General features: G+C 36.5%; 1 protein-coding gene across 2 annotated transcripts in view; it reads right to left on the bottom strand.

The window, feature by feature from the left end:
* The window catches only part of RABGAP1L (RAB GTPase activating protein 1 like), a 757,100-nt gene that overhangs the window by 648,102 nt on the left and 92,886 nt on the right, over positions 1-16,112 (bottom strand). For both annotated transcript variants that reach the window (XM_080824387.1, XM_080824388.1), the window contains exons 6-7: positions 11,813-11,970; positions 10,505-10,615 (exon numbers count right to left, since the gene is read on the bottom strand). In XM_080824387.1, the coding sequence (XP_080680513.1) occupies positions 10,505-10,615; positions 11,813-11,970 (269 nt within the window). The remainder of the gene's footprint in view (positions 1-10,504; positions 10,616-11,812; positions 11,971-16,112) is intronic.

Below are 16,112 nucleotides of genomic sequence, written 5' to 3'. Positions count from 1 at the left end.
CAGTGTCTCTCTAGCACCCTCTACTGGCTCAATTTAATATTGTGCTTGCTGCAAACAAATTTCTCTCCACCAACATAAGAGGGTAGATTTGGAACCAAGAGACAATAAATTGAAAACTGGCATAGGATATAGTTAAAATACCCCACTTCTCCTAATTAGAACCCTAATTTTGGGGTGCCTGAGTGGCATCGGCCTCTGGCTCAGGTCATGATCTCAGGGTCCTGGGCTCCCTGCTCAGCAGGGAGTCAACATCTCCCTCTGCTTCACTCCCCACTCATGCACCCACAGTTTCATTCTCTCAAATAAATGAAAATAATCTTGGGGAAAAAAAAGAACCCTAAATTTCTTAAAACAATGAATTAAGTTATTTTCTAAACCAATGAATTAAGTTATTTTCTAACATAAGTTGAGAATGTCAATTAGTTTATCCACTATGGAAAAATATGGATGCTCCTCAAAAAATTAAAAACAGATCTACCGTATGATCTGAAAATCCCATTTCTGGGTATACAACCACTGAAATGAAAATAGGATATCAAAGAGATAAATGCACTCCCATGTCCACTGCAACATTATTCACAATAGCCAAGATATAAAAACAACCGAAATGCTCATCAGTGGATAACTGGATAAAGAAGATGTGGTACAGGGATACAATGGAATATCATTCAGTCCGGAGGAAAAAAGAAATCCCACCATTTGTGACAACAGAGATGGACTTGAGGACACTATGTTAAGTGACATAAACGAGTAAAAGAGAGACAAATACCGTACGATCTCACTTATATGTGGAATCTAAAAGAGCCAAACTCATGAAAGCAGGGCATAAAATGATGGTTATCAGGGGACGGAGGAGGGGAACAGGAAAGATGCTGTTTAAGGACACACACCTACAACTAGTAGTAAGTAAGGCCTAGAGATCTAATGTACAACACAGTGAGTATAGACAACAAAACTGTATTATCATCAAACCTGCTAAGAGATGAGATCTTACGAAAAAGAAATAATAATTATGTGATGTGATAGATGTGCTAACTATTGCTATAAGGGCAATCATATCACAATATATAAATACATCAAAGAAAGAAAGAAAAGAAAACTCAAAGAGGACAGATGAGTAAGTTCAGAGAACAGCTTTTAAAATATTATGGAGGGGTGCCTGGGTGGGTTGGTTGGGCATCTGGCTCTTGATTTTGGTTCAGGTCATGATCTCGTGGTCATGAGATCCAGCCCCACACTGGGATCCAAGCTGGGCGTGAGGGCCTGCTTGGGATTCTCTCTCTCCCTCTCCCTCTGCCCCATTCAAGCTCACTCATGTGTACGTGTGCGCTCTCTCTCTCTCTCAAAACAAACAAACAAAATAAAATATTATAGAGACTTCTGGTCACCCCACCAATTTTTTCTCATTTCAGGACGGAGAAGAATGATGTCCTTTAAGAAAAATTATTAGAACATCTAAAGCTTTTGATTTCATAATCATAATTGTATATCTTTCCATAAAAGATATAAATCAAACTAACATCCAGGCAGCCTGAAGTCAGTGACTTGAGCTTCTTTCTAAATAAAACAGTAACTTGCTAGAGTGAGGATAAAAATAAATGCTAGGTAAATCCAGCAAAAGACCTTCAGAATGGTCAAACATCAAATTAGATAAGCCCCAAAATAATAAACAGTTGAAGTTCTACCATTCCCCAACTCTAGTGGTATCAAATCATATTAGAAAATTGTTTTGAGAGAAAAAGAGCCCCAGGTGGTTTTTATTTTCAGTACTCCTTAGCTTGGAATTCTTTCCCTCAAGAAAATAACACGAGGAAAGATACCTGTCAATCACTCATGCTATGAAGTATGGTACTTAACATGTGAATTTCTCATCATATGGTTTTCGCTGTAAGCCAGCAAGAACAAATTAAGAAGTGAAGCAGCATATACTATCAAAACCAGCACATCTCTGAATCACTCCACAAATGATCAAACTACCTTCTGTTAATGATGTGTTATGTATTTTTTAAAGTATATGTAATGGTTGTAATTCCCCAAAATTAGGATCAAAGTGACTCATGGAAATCCCTTTTTTCTCATAGTGTGGCCCACGTTACTCAGTATAAACAGAGTTATATGCTTATGACAAATCTAGTCATTGCGCTCTGCTTGCTGTATCAATATTTCACTTTAATTCACACAGCAAGCATCAGGGCAGATCCCTGGGAACAGAGCGATCAGACGGACATAAACGCTGAAGCCAAAAATCTCTTCCCAACTAACCTTCCACAAGGCCTGAAATTGCCATCATTAAAACACCACTTCTCATTTACAGTAGCCCATCTGCAAAGTATATATGGTATTATTGTCCTGAATCATTTTATTACAAAATACTAGTCAAAAAATTAATACCGCAAAAACTGAAAAACTCCTCCCTCACTTCTCAAATATGAGGCATAACCAACAATCTACCTAAAGCACTGAAGTGGGCATGATGTAATAGTGCTGGTAAAAGTGTATTCTAAACATTACATAAAACTTTTAAAATCTGGGGCATCTGGGTGGCTCAGTTGGTTAAGCATTTGCCTTCAGCTCAGGTCCTGATCCCAGTGTCCTGGGATCAAGCACTGCAAACGGGCTCTCTGCTCAGTGGGGAGCTTGCTCCCCTTCCTCTCTCTCTGCCTGCCTCTCTGCCTACTTGTGATTTCTCTCTCTCTCTCTCTCTCTGTCAAATAAATAAATAAATCTTTAAAAATAAAATAACTTTAAAAATCTGTATCAATTCAGTAGTTTGTCAGAAATTTTTTCTATTTCTACATGTGATGATTACCAAAAACCACAGAAATGTCCACTGGTCAGACACACAGATGACTGCCATTTCTGCTCTGGAAATACCAGAAGAGCTTGACCTGATCAAATCCGCACACTTTAACATTTTAACTGAGGGCTGGCAATAACCAGGTTTGCTCTCCTCACACATCTCAGATGACAACCGTCTTGCTTCCTCCCATCAGTTATTATTGTTGGCTTTTTCTTCTACAAATCAGTCAGCTTTTTTTCCCACAACATGGTGTCCCTGAGTTTGAAGGCCCTGAACAATCACCTGGATGCCCCAACATCTATATTCTAACTTTCAAATTCTGCTCAAAATATGACAATATCGGGGCGCCCGGGTGGCTCAGTGGGTTAACCCTCTGCCTTCGGCTTCGGTCATGATCTCAGCGTCCTGGGACTGAGCCCCACATCAGGCTCTCCACTAGGCAGGGAGCCTGCTCCCTCCCCCCACCGCCTGCCTCTCTGCCTAATTGTGATCTCTCTCTCTCTCTCTGTGTCAAATAAATAAATAAATATATTTTTTAAAAAATATGACAATACCAATTCATTTATCTCCTAACTGGCTTGATTAATTTTAAACTTAGTGGACCATCAGGATTTAGTTGGGTACAATCTTAAAGAGGACACACTCAGAAACCAGGCTTTGGTTTAAAGCCTGGCTCTACCAGTTTCTGGCCAAGTGACCCAGGTTACTTAAGCTCCTTAGCCTGTTTCATGATCCGCAAAAACAGGGTAATAATTATAAAGCCTTCCTCACATGTTGTATGGCAATGGTAGCATGGTCATCACAGTAAGTGCTCAATAAATGTTGGCCGTTACTACGTTCTCTCTTCTGTCCAGTTCCAAATAAAGCTCAATGCAAAATCCAACATGGATCACTGACAAGACTATTAGAAACGTTCAAGATATGAAGGCAGTCTTCACATATTCTCCAAACAAGGAAGGATTCTATCAGGTGCAGTGTCCTATTACTACCACAGTGAGTTTGGTCAATACTCTACGTAACACTTCTTTATACTTTTTATTCATTTTTCAACAAGTTTTGAAAGAGGCAGTAGAGAGTAAGAATATGTATTCTGATACCAGATGGACTCAGTTTAAATATTAATTGTATGACCTAGGCAAGTTATCGAACCTCTCTGTGCCTCAGTTTCTTCAAGAGTTTCTTCAAGTATAAAAGGAAGATAGTATCACCGATGCCTCTACAACCATGTCCAGCACAGAAGTGCTATGTGAGGGTTAAGTAGCTAACCACAAAGTTCTGTGTTGCTAGCATTGTGCTAGATATTGGAGATTCTGAGATAGAAAGTCTCAGTTTAATTTGTCAAATACCTACATAGAAAGAAGGCTTGAACCCCTGAATACAGAGGGAAATGGATTCTTTTAGAAAAAAATACTTTTTGGAAGAAAGTCCAAACACTGAAAATTAGCATCTGGGGTAGGTGATGGATGGATGCACTGAGGTTCAATATATTATTTTCTACTTTTGCATATGTTGGAAATTTTACATACATAAAAGTTGCTTTTGAAAATGATAAATCACTTTCTCTTTCTGAAGATAAGCCAAAATTATGTAATTTGGGGTTTTTTCCCACACCAATGTCTTTTTTTCCTAATTAATATATAATGTATTATTTCCCCCAGGGGTACAGGTCTGTGAACCATCAGGCTTACACACTTCACAGCACTCACCATAGTCTATACCCTCCCCAATGTCCATAACCCAAACACCCTCTCATACCGCCCTCCCCCCAGCAACCCTCAGTTTGTTTTGTGAGATTAAGAGTCTCTTATGGTTTGTCACCCTGCCAATCTCATCTTGTTTCATTGTTTCCTTCCCTATCCCCCAAAATCCCCACCCTGCCTCTCAAATTCTTCATATCAGGGAGATCATGATAGTTGTCTTTCTCTGATTGACTTAGTTCACTCAGCATAATACCCTCTAGTTCCATCCACATGGTTGCAAATGGCAAGATTTCATTTCTTTTGATGGCTGCATAGTATTCCATTGTGTATATATACACCACATCTTCTTTATCCATTCATCTGTTGATGGACATCTAGGTTCTTTCCAAAGTTTGGCTATTATGGACATTGCTGCTATAAACATTCGGGTGCATGTGCCCCTTCGGATCACTACATATGTATCTTTAGGGTAAATACCCAGTAGTGAGATTGCTGGGTTGTAGGGAAGGTCTATCTTCAACTTTTTGAGGAACCTCCATGCTGTTTTCCAGAGTGGCTGCACCAGCTTGCATTTCCACCAACAGTGTAGGAGGGTTCCCCTTTCTCCACATCCTTGCCAGCATTTGTCATTTCCTGTCTTGTTAATTTTAGCCATTCTGACTGGTGTGAAGTGGTACCTCACTGTGGTTTTTATTTGTATTTCCCTGACGCCAACTGATGTGGAGCACTTTTTCATGTGTCTGTTGGCCATCTGGATGTCTTCTTTGCAGAAATGTCTGTTCATGTCCTCTGCCCACTTCTTCACTGGATTATTTGTTCTTTGGGTGTTGAGTTTGATAAGTTCTTTATAGATTTTGGATACTAGCCCTTTATCTGATATGTCGTTTGCAAATATCTTCTCCCATTCTGTCAGTTGTCTTTTGGTTTTGTTGACTGTTTCTTTTGCTGTCCAAAAGCCTTTGATCTTGATGAAGTCCCAATGGTTCATTTCTGCCCTTGCTTCCCTTGCCTTTGGCGATGTTTCTAGGAAGAAGTTGCTGCGGCTGAGGTTGAAGAGGTTGCTGCCTGTGTTCTCCTCAAGGATTTTGATGGATTCCTTTCTCACATTGAGGTCCTTCATCCATTTTGAGTCTATTTTTGTATGTGGTGTAAGGAATTGGTCCAGTTTCATTTTTCTGCATGTGGCTGTCCAATTTTCCAAACACCATTTGTTGAAGAGACTGACTTTTTTCCATTGGACATTCCTTCCTGTTTTGTCAAAGATTAGTTGACCATAGAGTTGAGGGTCTATTTCTGGGCTCTCTATTCTGTTCCATTAATCTATATGTCTGTTTTTGTGCCAGTACCATATTGTCTTGACAATGACAGCTTTGTAATAAAACTTGAAGTCTGAAATTGTGATGCCACAAACGTTGGCTTTCTTTTTTAACATTCCTCTGGATATTTGAGGTCTTTTCTGGTTCCATATAAATTTTAGGATTATTTGTTTCATTTCTTTGAAAAAAATGGGTGGTATTTTGATAGGGATTACATTAAATGTATAGATTGCTTTAGGTAGCTAGACATTTTCACAATATTTGTTCTTCCAATCCATGAGGATGGAACATTTTTCCATTTCTTTTTGTCTTTCTCAATTTCTTTCATGAGTACTTTATAGTTTTCTGAGTACAGATTCTTTGCCTCTTTGGTTAGGTTTATTCCTAGGTATCTTATGGTTTTGGGTGCAATTATAAATGGGATCGACTCCTTAATTTCTCCTTATTCTGTCTTGTTGTTGGTGTGTAAAAATGCAACTGATTTCTGTGCATTGACTTTATATCCTGACACTTTACTGAATTCCTGTATAAGTTCTAGCAGTTTTGGAGTGGAGTCTTTTGGGTTTTCCACATAAAGTATCAATCATCTGCAAAGAGTGAGAGTTTGACGACTTCTTTGCTGATTCGGATGCCTCTTATTTCTTTTTGTTGTCTGATTGCTGAGGCTAGGACTTCTAGTACTATGCTGAATAGCAGTCACACCAATGTCTTTCAATTACAAACTTTGTCAGCAGCAGTTTGAGACAGAGGTGTTAAGAATTCTCTTGACAAGACTGCCACCTAGTGGATCACCTTAAATTCCACCATTTACATTTTGTTTTTTGGTGTTTTTTAAGATTTTATTTATTTATTTGACAGAGAGATCACAAGTAGGCAGAGAGGCAGGCAGAGAGAGAGGGGGAAGCAGACTCCCTGCTGAGCAAAGAGCCTGATACCAGGACCCTGAGATCATGACCCGAGCCGAAGGCAGAGGCTTTAACCCACTGAGCCACCCAGGCGCCCCTACATTTTGTTATTTAAACACCTTAAATACCACATATAATCTAATAAAAGGCAAGATTCTTTTCTCCAAAAAAAACAAATCTGAATCGCTTCTCGGCCTTTTGGCTGAAACCAAGGGCAAAAAAGACAAATCTGAGTATTTACAAAGTTTCCCATATCACAGGAAATTCAGTCTGTTATGCTGAATGAATTATTGTTTGTGGAAGAACCCTTAGCTGAAGCTATCTCAGTCAGTTTTAGTTTGGATATTTATAGAGGTGATCAGATAAAACATGTTTAAAAAAAATGGTAGGGGGGCAAAGAAACTTAGCATGGGTTTAATAATTACTGCTGGATATATAAACCCAGAGTTGTTAGACAGTATCATCAAGATCAATTATATTAAAATAAAAGCAATATAGTAAGTGGTTATATGTGGTTATATGTGGTAAGTGGTTATATGTGGAATTAATTTTTTAAAAATAATTCTAATGCTATACAAATAGGCACCTGTGGCTTAGCAACAATAGCAACATATACTGCTCAAAGTGCTTTATTAACTTAAGCAGATGTTGAGATAATGAGCTCTGGAAAAATGCCTCAAAACTATTCAGAAAGTAGAATGATGATGAAGACACTCATGTTGAAGATTACAGAGTCTGAAAAGTTGGCTTCTGAATATGAGGGTGGGCAAAAAGCCCCATTTCTATGTTATTATTTTCTGTAATATATTCAGAATGCATGTGTAAATGTTTAAGCTAATGAAGAAAACATTCTAAGTAGGCATTCAACTGTTTTACTCATATTCATCAAGGTTTCAAGTTGACCAAAGTTGGAGCTTCTCATTAGGAACAGGAAGGATTGCCTCATATACAAGCATAGCAGCCTCTATTATAGAGACACAATATGCCATTAATCATAAAACTCAAAAATTTTTCAATAATGATTATTAAAAGTTAAATTACTCAACACCTAATACTTCTTTACGCATGTTACTACAGACGTATTAAATGGAAAGCTGCCTTTTGTTATGCCAGAAAGAAGTTCTGGGGGCATGTCTTACGGATGCAGGATATGAAGGGACTCCCAGTGGCAAATTCTGGACAATCTGAACACCAAAATAATTAAGTTCTATAGTGAATTATAAAGTACTGTAGTGGGGAGGAGAGAAATTCAGGAGTCTATACCAATAATAAATAGATAATTGGAGATCTTTGGCTTACATCAGAATGCCAAGGGCTGACTGCCAAAGATAGAGAAAGTACAGGAGATGGAAAATTGTAATTTTGCATTCCTCCCAGTAAAGACTGCATCAGACAAAATCAGACAAGAATCATGAATGAATGCTAACTTAAGAAGAAAATTTTGATGAGAAGCAGGATATTTTCATATATCTCCCCACAGACTGCTTACTAGTTGCAAGAGAGGGGGAAAAAAGAAGAATTATAGCGAAGAAATCAGACATTCTGACAAATTCTGGCAATCAAAATGAACATTACCAGTGAGGGACAGATGGTTATCAGATGGTTGTAAGGCACCTTCAAATGTGATCCACGGTGACAGAAACATCACCTACGCAGCAATAAATAACTTGGGTCTAATCACACAGTAGTATCAGATAAACCCCAAATTAGCAATGCTGTATTAAAAAGAGGAAAAATGGGTGTATTCTTCAAAAATGTCCATGTCATAAGAGACAGAGAAAGGCTGTGGAAATGTTTCCAGAATAACGAAAGCTAAAGACATCTGGCAACTAAATGCAACAGCTGACCTAGTCCAAACCGTGAACTGGAGAGGTAGAGGATGATACTGGGTTAACGGACAAAACTGGAGACAAGTCGCAGTTTAGACAAAAAGTATAGTATATGTTTATATTAGAGCTATCCCAATCCTTATTTTTAGGAAACACACATAAGAAAGTACACAGGAATAAGATGCCGTGGTGTGCGTAACTTAAATCATTCAGAAAAACGATTATATGGGTGTGTGTATGCAGGTAAATAAGTAGGTAGGTAAAGACTGAGAGCTAGAAGAGAGAGATTGAGAAAGTGGGTGCAAAGTAAGTGGGGTAAAATGCTCCCCACAGGTGATTCTGAGTACACAGGTGTGCTCTGTAGCAATTTTATTTTATTTTTTTTTACCTTGTCTGTAAGTGTGAAATTGCCTACTTCTGAATAAAAAGATTCAAACATTGCTCTACCTACTGCTAACAACAACAAAAATTCTCATCATTCTTGTAGGACTAAAATATTCAAAATCAACAATACTTTAATCTCCAGCTATTTTTCATGCATTTTATGACTCACAATTATTTTTTATACCACTAAAAAAGGAGAAAAGATGACAACCATAATTATAAGACAGAATTAAACAGCAGCGTTGTTCCTGTTATCTGGGTATGAGTAGTAAAACCCAAGGGTGGGAACAAAGCAAAGCTAAATTCCTGACATTCTAAAGAACATTCTAAAGAGATAATTGGAGGCCAGACACCTTCCCCTAGACTTAAAAGGGACAGAGGTGCCCATGATGCCATCAGCCAGCACCTCAACTTGCCCCCCGACCTTCATCCTAGTCTGTAGAACTTGGGGGTTGGAGATAAGAGGTCATAGTCTACAGCAGTCTTGATGAAGAGGCTTTTCTTTCTCTTGTGACCACCACCAACTGCTTCCACTTCCTAAAGCTAAGTGAAAAGGCATTTGCTTTTATTTCTGGATTTTTGCCACTATAAAAAGGGCTGTAATAAACATCCTTAAAATTATGTCCTTACACAGTAGTACTCTTCTTTTCAATAGGAGAGGGTCCCTAGAATGGGACTGATGCATCCAATTATAGGTGGGGTTTTTTGTTTTAATTTTATAGATGTTGTCAGATTGTTTTCAAAAAGGATGTACACACACTTCACCATTTTCCCATATCCCCACCAGCTCTATGTGTTATCTTCGTCCATCTGTTGTCTATCTTACTGCTACCTTACATACATTTCCCTGTCTATTCATGAATAGTGACATATGTTTTTATGTATATATAAATTTATTAGCCATGTGAATATCTTTCCTGTAATTTGTTAATTCATACTCTTGTTTTCCCTTTTTCTGTAAATTGTTAAGAAATTTATGTATATTATAGATATTAACCTTTCATCTGTTATTTACAGTACAAATACTTTTTCCAGAACTATCATTTGTTATTCTTTATTTATGGTAACTTTTGTCCGACAAGATTTTTTGTTTTTATATGATCAAATATTAACAAATACATAAATGCACACACACATATATGTATATACATGTGTGTGTTTATATATTTAAAAGATATGTATCTATCTTAAGCTCCTGACATCCCGGTAACTAAATGTAATTTTTAATTATCAAAGACGATTGAGAATTTAAAGCATTTGTCCTATATATAAATAAGGGACAGCAGGAAAAAGAGATGTAACCAAACAGAGTTGAAGCAGTTATTACTGGGGGAAGAAAAAATTCAAGTTTATTTCTCCCATCAACTGAGATTTTCAATGAACCAGTTAAATCTAACTTATTTAAGTGGATACAGCATTAAGATTCTCATTCTCATTTTTAAATGGAGAAACTGAAGTATGGTGAAAAGCCACAGTGAGTAATACAGCTGAGACTCAATAGTATGTCTCTTGAAACACAATAGCAATGTCAATACAAGGTTTTGGTAGCATTTAGGAGCAAGCTGCTTACCTTTCAATAGCTAATTCTTTGTTAGAAAGTTGCTGCACTGTAATCACAACCTTCTTCTCTATTCCTTGTTTTAATTTGAAATAAAATTTGTCTCTATCCTTAGGAACAGGACTGAAATATGCAAAAAGAACAGAAATTATCAGTACAATAACACAATAAAATAATCTATTCCAAGGTTAGAATCTATTCTGAGATTCAAATGAGAAAATACCCTTAGTCTTAACATGCTCTAAACTCTCATTCTGCCAGAGCAGCTAGCTACAAATTTTTCAGTCAGCCAAACAAAGTCACTAATTAATTTTTAAATTGGACTTGCAAGGGCCTTATACTTTATCTCTAACACAAGTTAAAACCAAGATTATTTAAAGGATACCATTTCAATTTTAGATTTTAAATTTAACAGATTTAGGAATATAGCCTATTCATTTTTTAAGACTCAGAATTCTGGTTTAGCTGGTTGTGTGGTCTTAAGACACTAAAACCCAAGACAAAACAAAGTGAGAAGAGCTTGCTTTAAATATCTACCATTTGAGATAACTGTAACATACTCAAGTAAATACACATAAAAATGGACAAAGAGATATGGATCAGTACAACTACAATTCTAGCCTAGGACAGACTGACTACTCTTGAGAATTAATTAAGATAATAAATGTCTAAAATATAGGTTGTCACATCTGAAATGAAAAATCCCCTGAACAACTTATCTAAGACTCAATGTCTGTATCTACAAAAAAGCAGACAAAATATCCACCTAATAATTATTGTTAGAATTAAAGGCACATAAATGATCATTAAGAGCATAACTGTGCTCATCATTTGTCAACACAAGAAAAACATTCTAAACATACAACAGAAGAAAATGTTTAATTAAATGATGATCAAACCACCCAACACACTATTGATACCACTGAAGCTGATTTTGATTAAGAACATTTTAATGGAAAAATTCTTACATAATAAAGAGAAAAATTATGTATATACAAGTGTATTAAAATACCCCTTAGAAATAAACAAAGGGGATAAATCAAATATTAAAACTGAGTGTGGCTGACAAAACTATACCTTTTTATTCTGCATTTATTATTTTACCAATTTTTCTATAATATCATTATTCTTAAATACTGAGAAAATCATCTACATAAAATATCTGACAGCATGAGAGTAACGAAACATACTCATTCACCTGCCAAATATTTATCATGTTAAAGCTTTCTACGAATGTTGCATAGCTTCTGAAAGCTTTACATTAGCCAGTATTATATTTCAAGCATAATACCAACTTTTATTCCTCCCAAATAACCTCACCTAAAGTTTCCTTTTCCATCATCTTCTTTTACCTCCAAGGAGACACTGAAGGTGAACACGTCACTGTCAGGGGTAGGAATAATTGAGTCTTTAACATCAGTCACTTGTCTGGAAGAACGTTTGAATGCTGTACAGAAACTATATAAAATTCTGCTTACCTGAAAGAAAAATGGAAATACCATTAGGCAAAGGTTTTAACTGCATTTTGCTACTCCTCTTTCCTAATTCTTGAATCTGTAACTTTCCATGGTCACAATTTACTTCAGCAGATATAGTCTAAGCATACATTTATATATTTATGTTCACACATAATATATATATGGCACTTTATATATATTGCTTGCTTATATTCATATAAGCTTATATTTATGTATTTATGTATGATTATATATTGTACATAACATCTTATATACAGTTTCTTCTTTAAACTCTAGCATTTAAAATGGTAATAAAAAGGCCTAATTAATTGAATTTCACTGAAGGAACTATATTTATTTACAGATGTTTCTAGGTCTCAGAATATACCATATTGCAATGAATGAACCCTAAGATAATTGTCAGAATGGTGTTGGCTTCTAAATCTTCCCAGTGAACACATAACAAGGTGTTAGCCTAAGTTCTCAATTTCTTTTCACTCCCCTCAGCTGCAGAGGGCTAGATACTGAGGCACAAAATAAAGTAAACACTGGTGTTAGCAATAAGCTGACACGGTAATGTGATCTAAAGAGATTCAAGTGCTGTTCCTCAGTATTGCTGTGATACAAATGCACTGCAGGATTCCCAGCTGAGATGATCTATTTATTAGTACTAAGCCACTCTGGTGACTTCTATAAAATATATATCTATCAATGGCTTATACTCTTGTCCTAAAGTGGAGAAATACTCTAGACCCCACACTCTTTCAGAAGTTATTATCTTCCTTGGCTCCAAAAGAAGCATCAAACCATCTCAAAATTGTAAGCTTGAAGCAGAAAAGAACTTCCAAATTTCTCAGGCCACCCATGGGTTGAACAATGAAACCAAGATGGAATAAGAAGAGTTTAACAAAGGTCATACATAATCTCACACTGGGAGATACAAGAGACTTCCTTAAATATGAACAAATCCTTCCCTTTAGATAAAGTCAATTAAAACCATTCACTGAATTATGTGAGTTTAAGACTGTAATATTTTGTCATTTGCTTGAAATGACCACTTACACCAACAGAATTTCTTAAAGCATGGGGTCTTTCGTTTTTCTGTTTTTGTGATGTTCATGTATATTCTGCCTTTTCTCATACACAGTCTTTCACATTCAAAAATAAGTGGTCCTCAAATTTCCCACAGCCACCCTTGCATCTATTAATCAGTAATTACCCTAAACCGCCTTTCCATTGCCAAATTAAGCTTAACTGACTTACACACTTTTAAATGTGTACAAATACTGCCTGCCAGCCTGAGGTTCACATCCAACAGAGCACATTTGTACCACAGTGCTTGTAAAATTTTTAAAATATTTTAATGTGTTACCCAACTATAATTTTATGTAAATGAGTAAAAACAACAAAAGCAACAAAGGACTGATATAACTAAGAAATGCAGTCCTCAACTCTTCTACAATTAAGATGAAGAATTCACACATTCATTTAATAAATATTTTTTGAGCGCCCTCTGTATACTTAGTATTATTCTAGGTGCTAGGGATACAGCAGTGAATGTGGTGCTTACATTTCAGCACACGTACGTTGAACATGCTTCGGGTAGGGAGAAGGAATCATTAGGTAAGCCAAAACCAGAAATAATTAGCCTCAAATGGATACTTATTCTATTTAGCGCAATACTTTAAGTGGTTAGAAAAGAAAACAGAAGCAAAAAACCCACTAGAAATAAGTCATTGAAGAGTATGACTCAAGGTAAAGTGTAAATAGAAACTTTAAATCACTTTTAGTTGAGTTCTCCCCATTTCCTAACATCAAACAAAATGTGAAGTCTATTATTTGCTATTTACACATTCAACTCCACCATATTTTTAAGAAAACACTGTATGTAAATATAGGGGAATACCTGTAGATACGCTGATACATTAGTAGAGTCAAACCCCAACCATATTTATTCTTTCTTCTCCTCTCCCGTATCTTCTAACTATTTTATTTTCTTTACATAAGAGCTATCAGCAAGCCTGCCACATCAGGACACACCAAAAAAGTCAGGGAGCTTGGCAAATTCTGAAGTAGATGGCAAGGCTCAACAATTTCTCTTTAAAAGGTTTTTTTGTTTTTGTTTTTAAGATTTTATTTATTTATTTGACAGACAGAGACCACAAGTAGGCAGAGAGGCAGGCCGAGAGAGAGGAGGAAGCAGGCTCCCCGCCGAGCAGAGAGCCCGATGCAGGGCTCGATCCCAGGACGCTGGGATCATGACCTGAGCCGAAGGCAGCGGCTTTAACCCACTGAGCCACCCAGGCGCCCCACTTTAAAAGGTTTTTAAGTATATGGGGCTGAGCCAGAGTAGTTAAGAATGACTTGGGGGGGGTGGGGAGGCAGAGGAATCAGACTACACTTTTCTCTTTTTAGACGTAGGACACAATAGTACATCAAACTACATTTCATCCTCACCACGTCTTATAGCTGCTGCTCCCAACAAGGTTAAAATCATTTGTGAATTCTAGAGTCTATGAGTAGCTGGAATGGTGACCCAATGATTGGCAAGGTACAGTATCTTCAGGAATAATGATTATCAATGTCTATAGTTATTGAAACAAATTGGGTAACCAACTACACCATGAAAAGAATATTAAAAACATACACCATGGTCCAACATTTCTATACATGTCACACTATTAAACATGCACATGCACACACACACACACACACACACACACATAATCTAGAATAGGCATATTCTTTGCAGAAGGGAAGCTTTATTGACAAATAATACAGTACAATTTTTCCCCAGAAAGCTATACCTACGGAAAGTATTAATTAAACACAAAAGTATCTGTTGGGGTTGTTGATTATGAAGAGAGGAGGAGAGCACACGTAGGTATGTAGAAAGGAGATATACCAAAATCTTAACTCTGGTGAAATTTTGAGGAACTTCTATTTTCTTCTTCTTTATTTCGGTATTTTCCACCTTCTCAAATATGTATTACATGTAAATACTCCAAAAAAATGCTATTAAACAAAAAGGTATTTACTTAACATAAATGACATATTTTTCCAAGATAAAGCCTTTTTGTTAATATTGGTGAAAGATAACTCTTTTTAAAAATACCATATATCAAGAAAATGTTCACCTAAGAAATAGATGTAGAAAAATCATTCTATAAAGGGCACTGTGAAAGATACTGTGTTAAATTTTTAGAAACAAATTATTCCAATAAATTACTCACAGAAAGGAACTAAAATAAGAGGCATAAGATACAAGAAACTTTTCTTTTAAAGATCTATTTATTCCAGAGAGAGAGAAACCATGCTAGAAGTGGGAGGGGTGCGCAGAGGGAGAGAAACTCAAGCAGACTCCCTGCTGAGCACAGAGCCCCCACATGAGGTTCTGTCCCAGGACCCTAAGATCATGACCTGAGCCAAAATCAAGAGTCAGACACTTCACCGACTGAGCCATCCAGGTGTCCCTCATACAAGAAACTTTTAAAAAATTATAAAAATAAACTTATTTATGGAAAACACTAATAACATAACTTCAGAATTGATTTCCAAAATAAGGCATTTTGCTAAAATGCCATCTCAATAAATACGTTTTGAAATAATATTTTCCCTTGTATACAAGGAATAAGGTTTCTCTTACACAGTGACATTTCAGCAACCTCCCTACCTCCCCTCAAAAAAACACTGCATTAAGAATGAAGATCTTTCCAATGATACCCTTGAAATTTACTATGAAATACCTCTGAATGCCTTTAACACTAGGTAATAACCGTGCTTCTAAAATGTTTAATACTGAGAACTGCTAGTAATGGATAAGTATGTTAAAATACACAAACAACAAACATCAAATATGTTTTGAGGAAACCTGTTACACAGACTTAATAAATTCTGAAAGACAGTCAACTAAGCCTTTTGAAAGTATCTTTACAAACAGTTTTATACAATGTATTCATAAAGATGCAACAAGGGTACATGTCTCCCTAGCTTTTTTCACTATGCTTTCTGATATTCTGTTTGGCCTGCAATCCTTCAGCAGAAACAGTGTATCACTTTCCCTGAACAAAATCATGGGCATCAAGATACCTGGGGTCGGATTCCCCAACTCTTGCCATAGGTAATTGAGATCCACTCCAGCAGAGCCCTACAGATGAATCTCC

Source organism: Martes martes (assembly GCF_963455335.1).
Source record: "Martes martes genome assembly, chromosome: 15".
In the NCBI taxonomy this organism is placed as follows: domain Eukaryota; kingdom Metazoa; phylum Chordata; class Mammalia; order Carnivora; family Mustelidae; genus Martes; species Martes martes.
The sequence above is the reverse complement of the archived record's forward strand: the minus strand, read 5'-3'. Positions and strand labels throughout refer to the sequence as shown.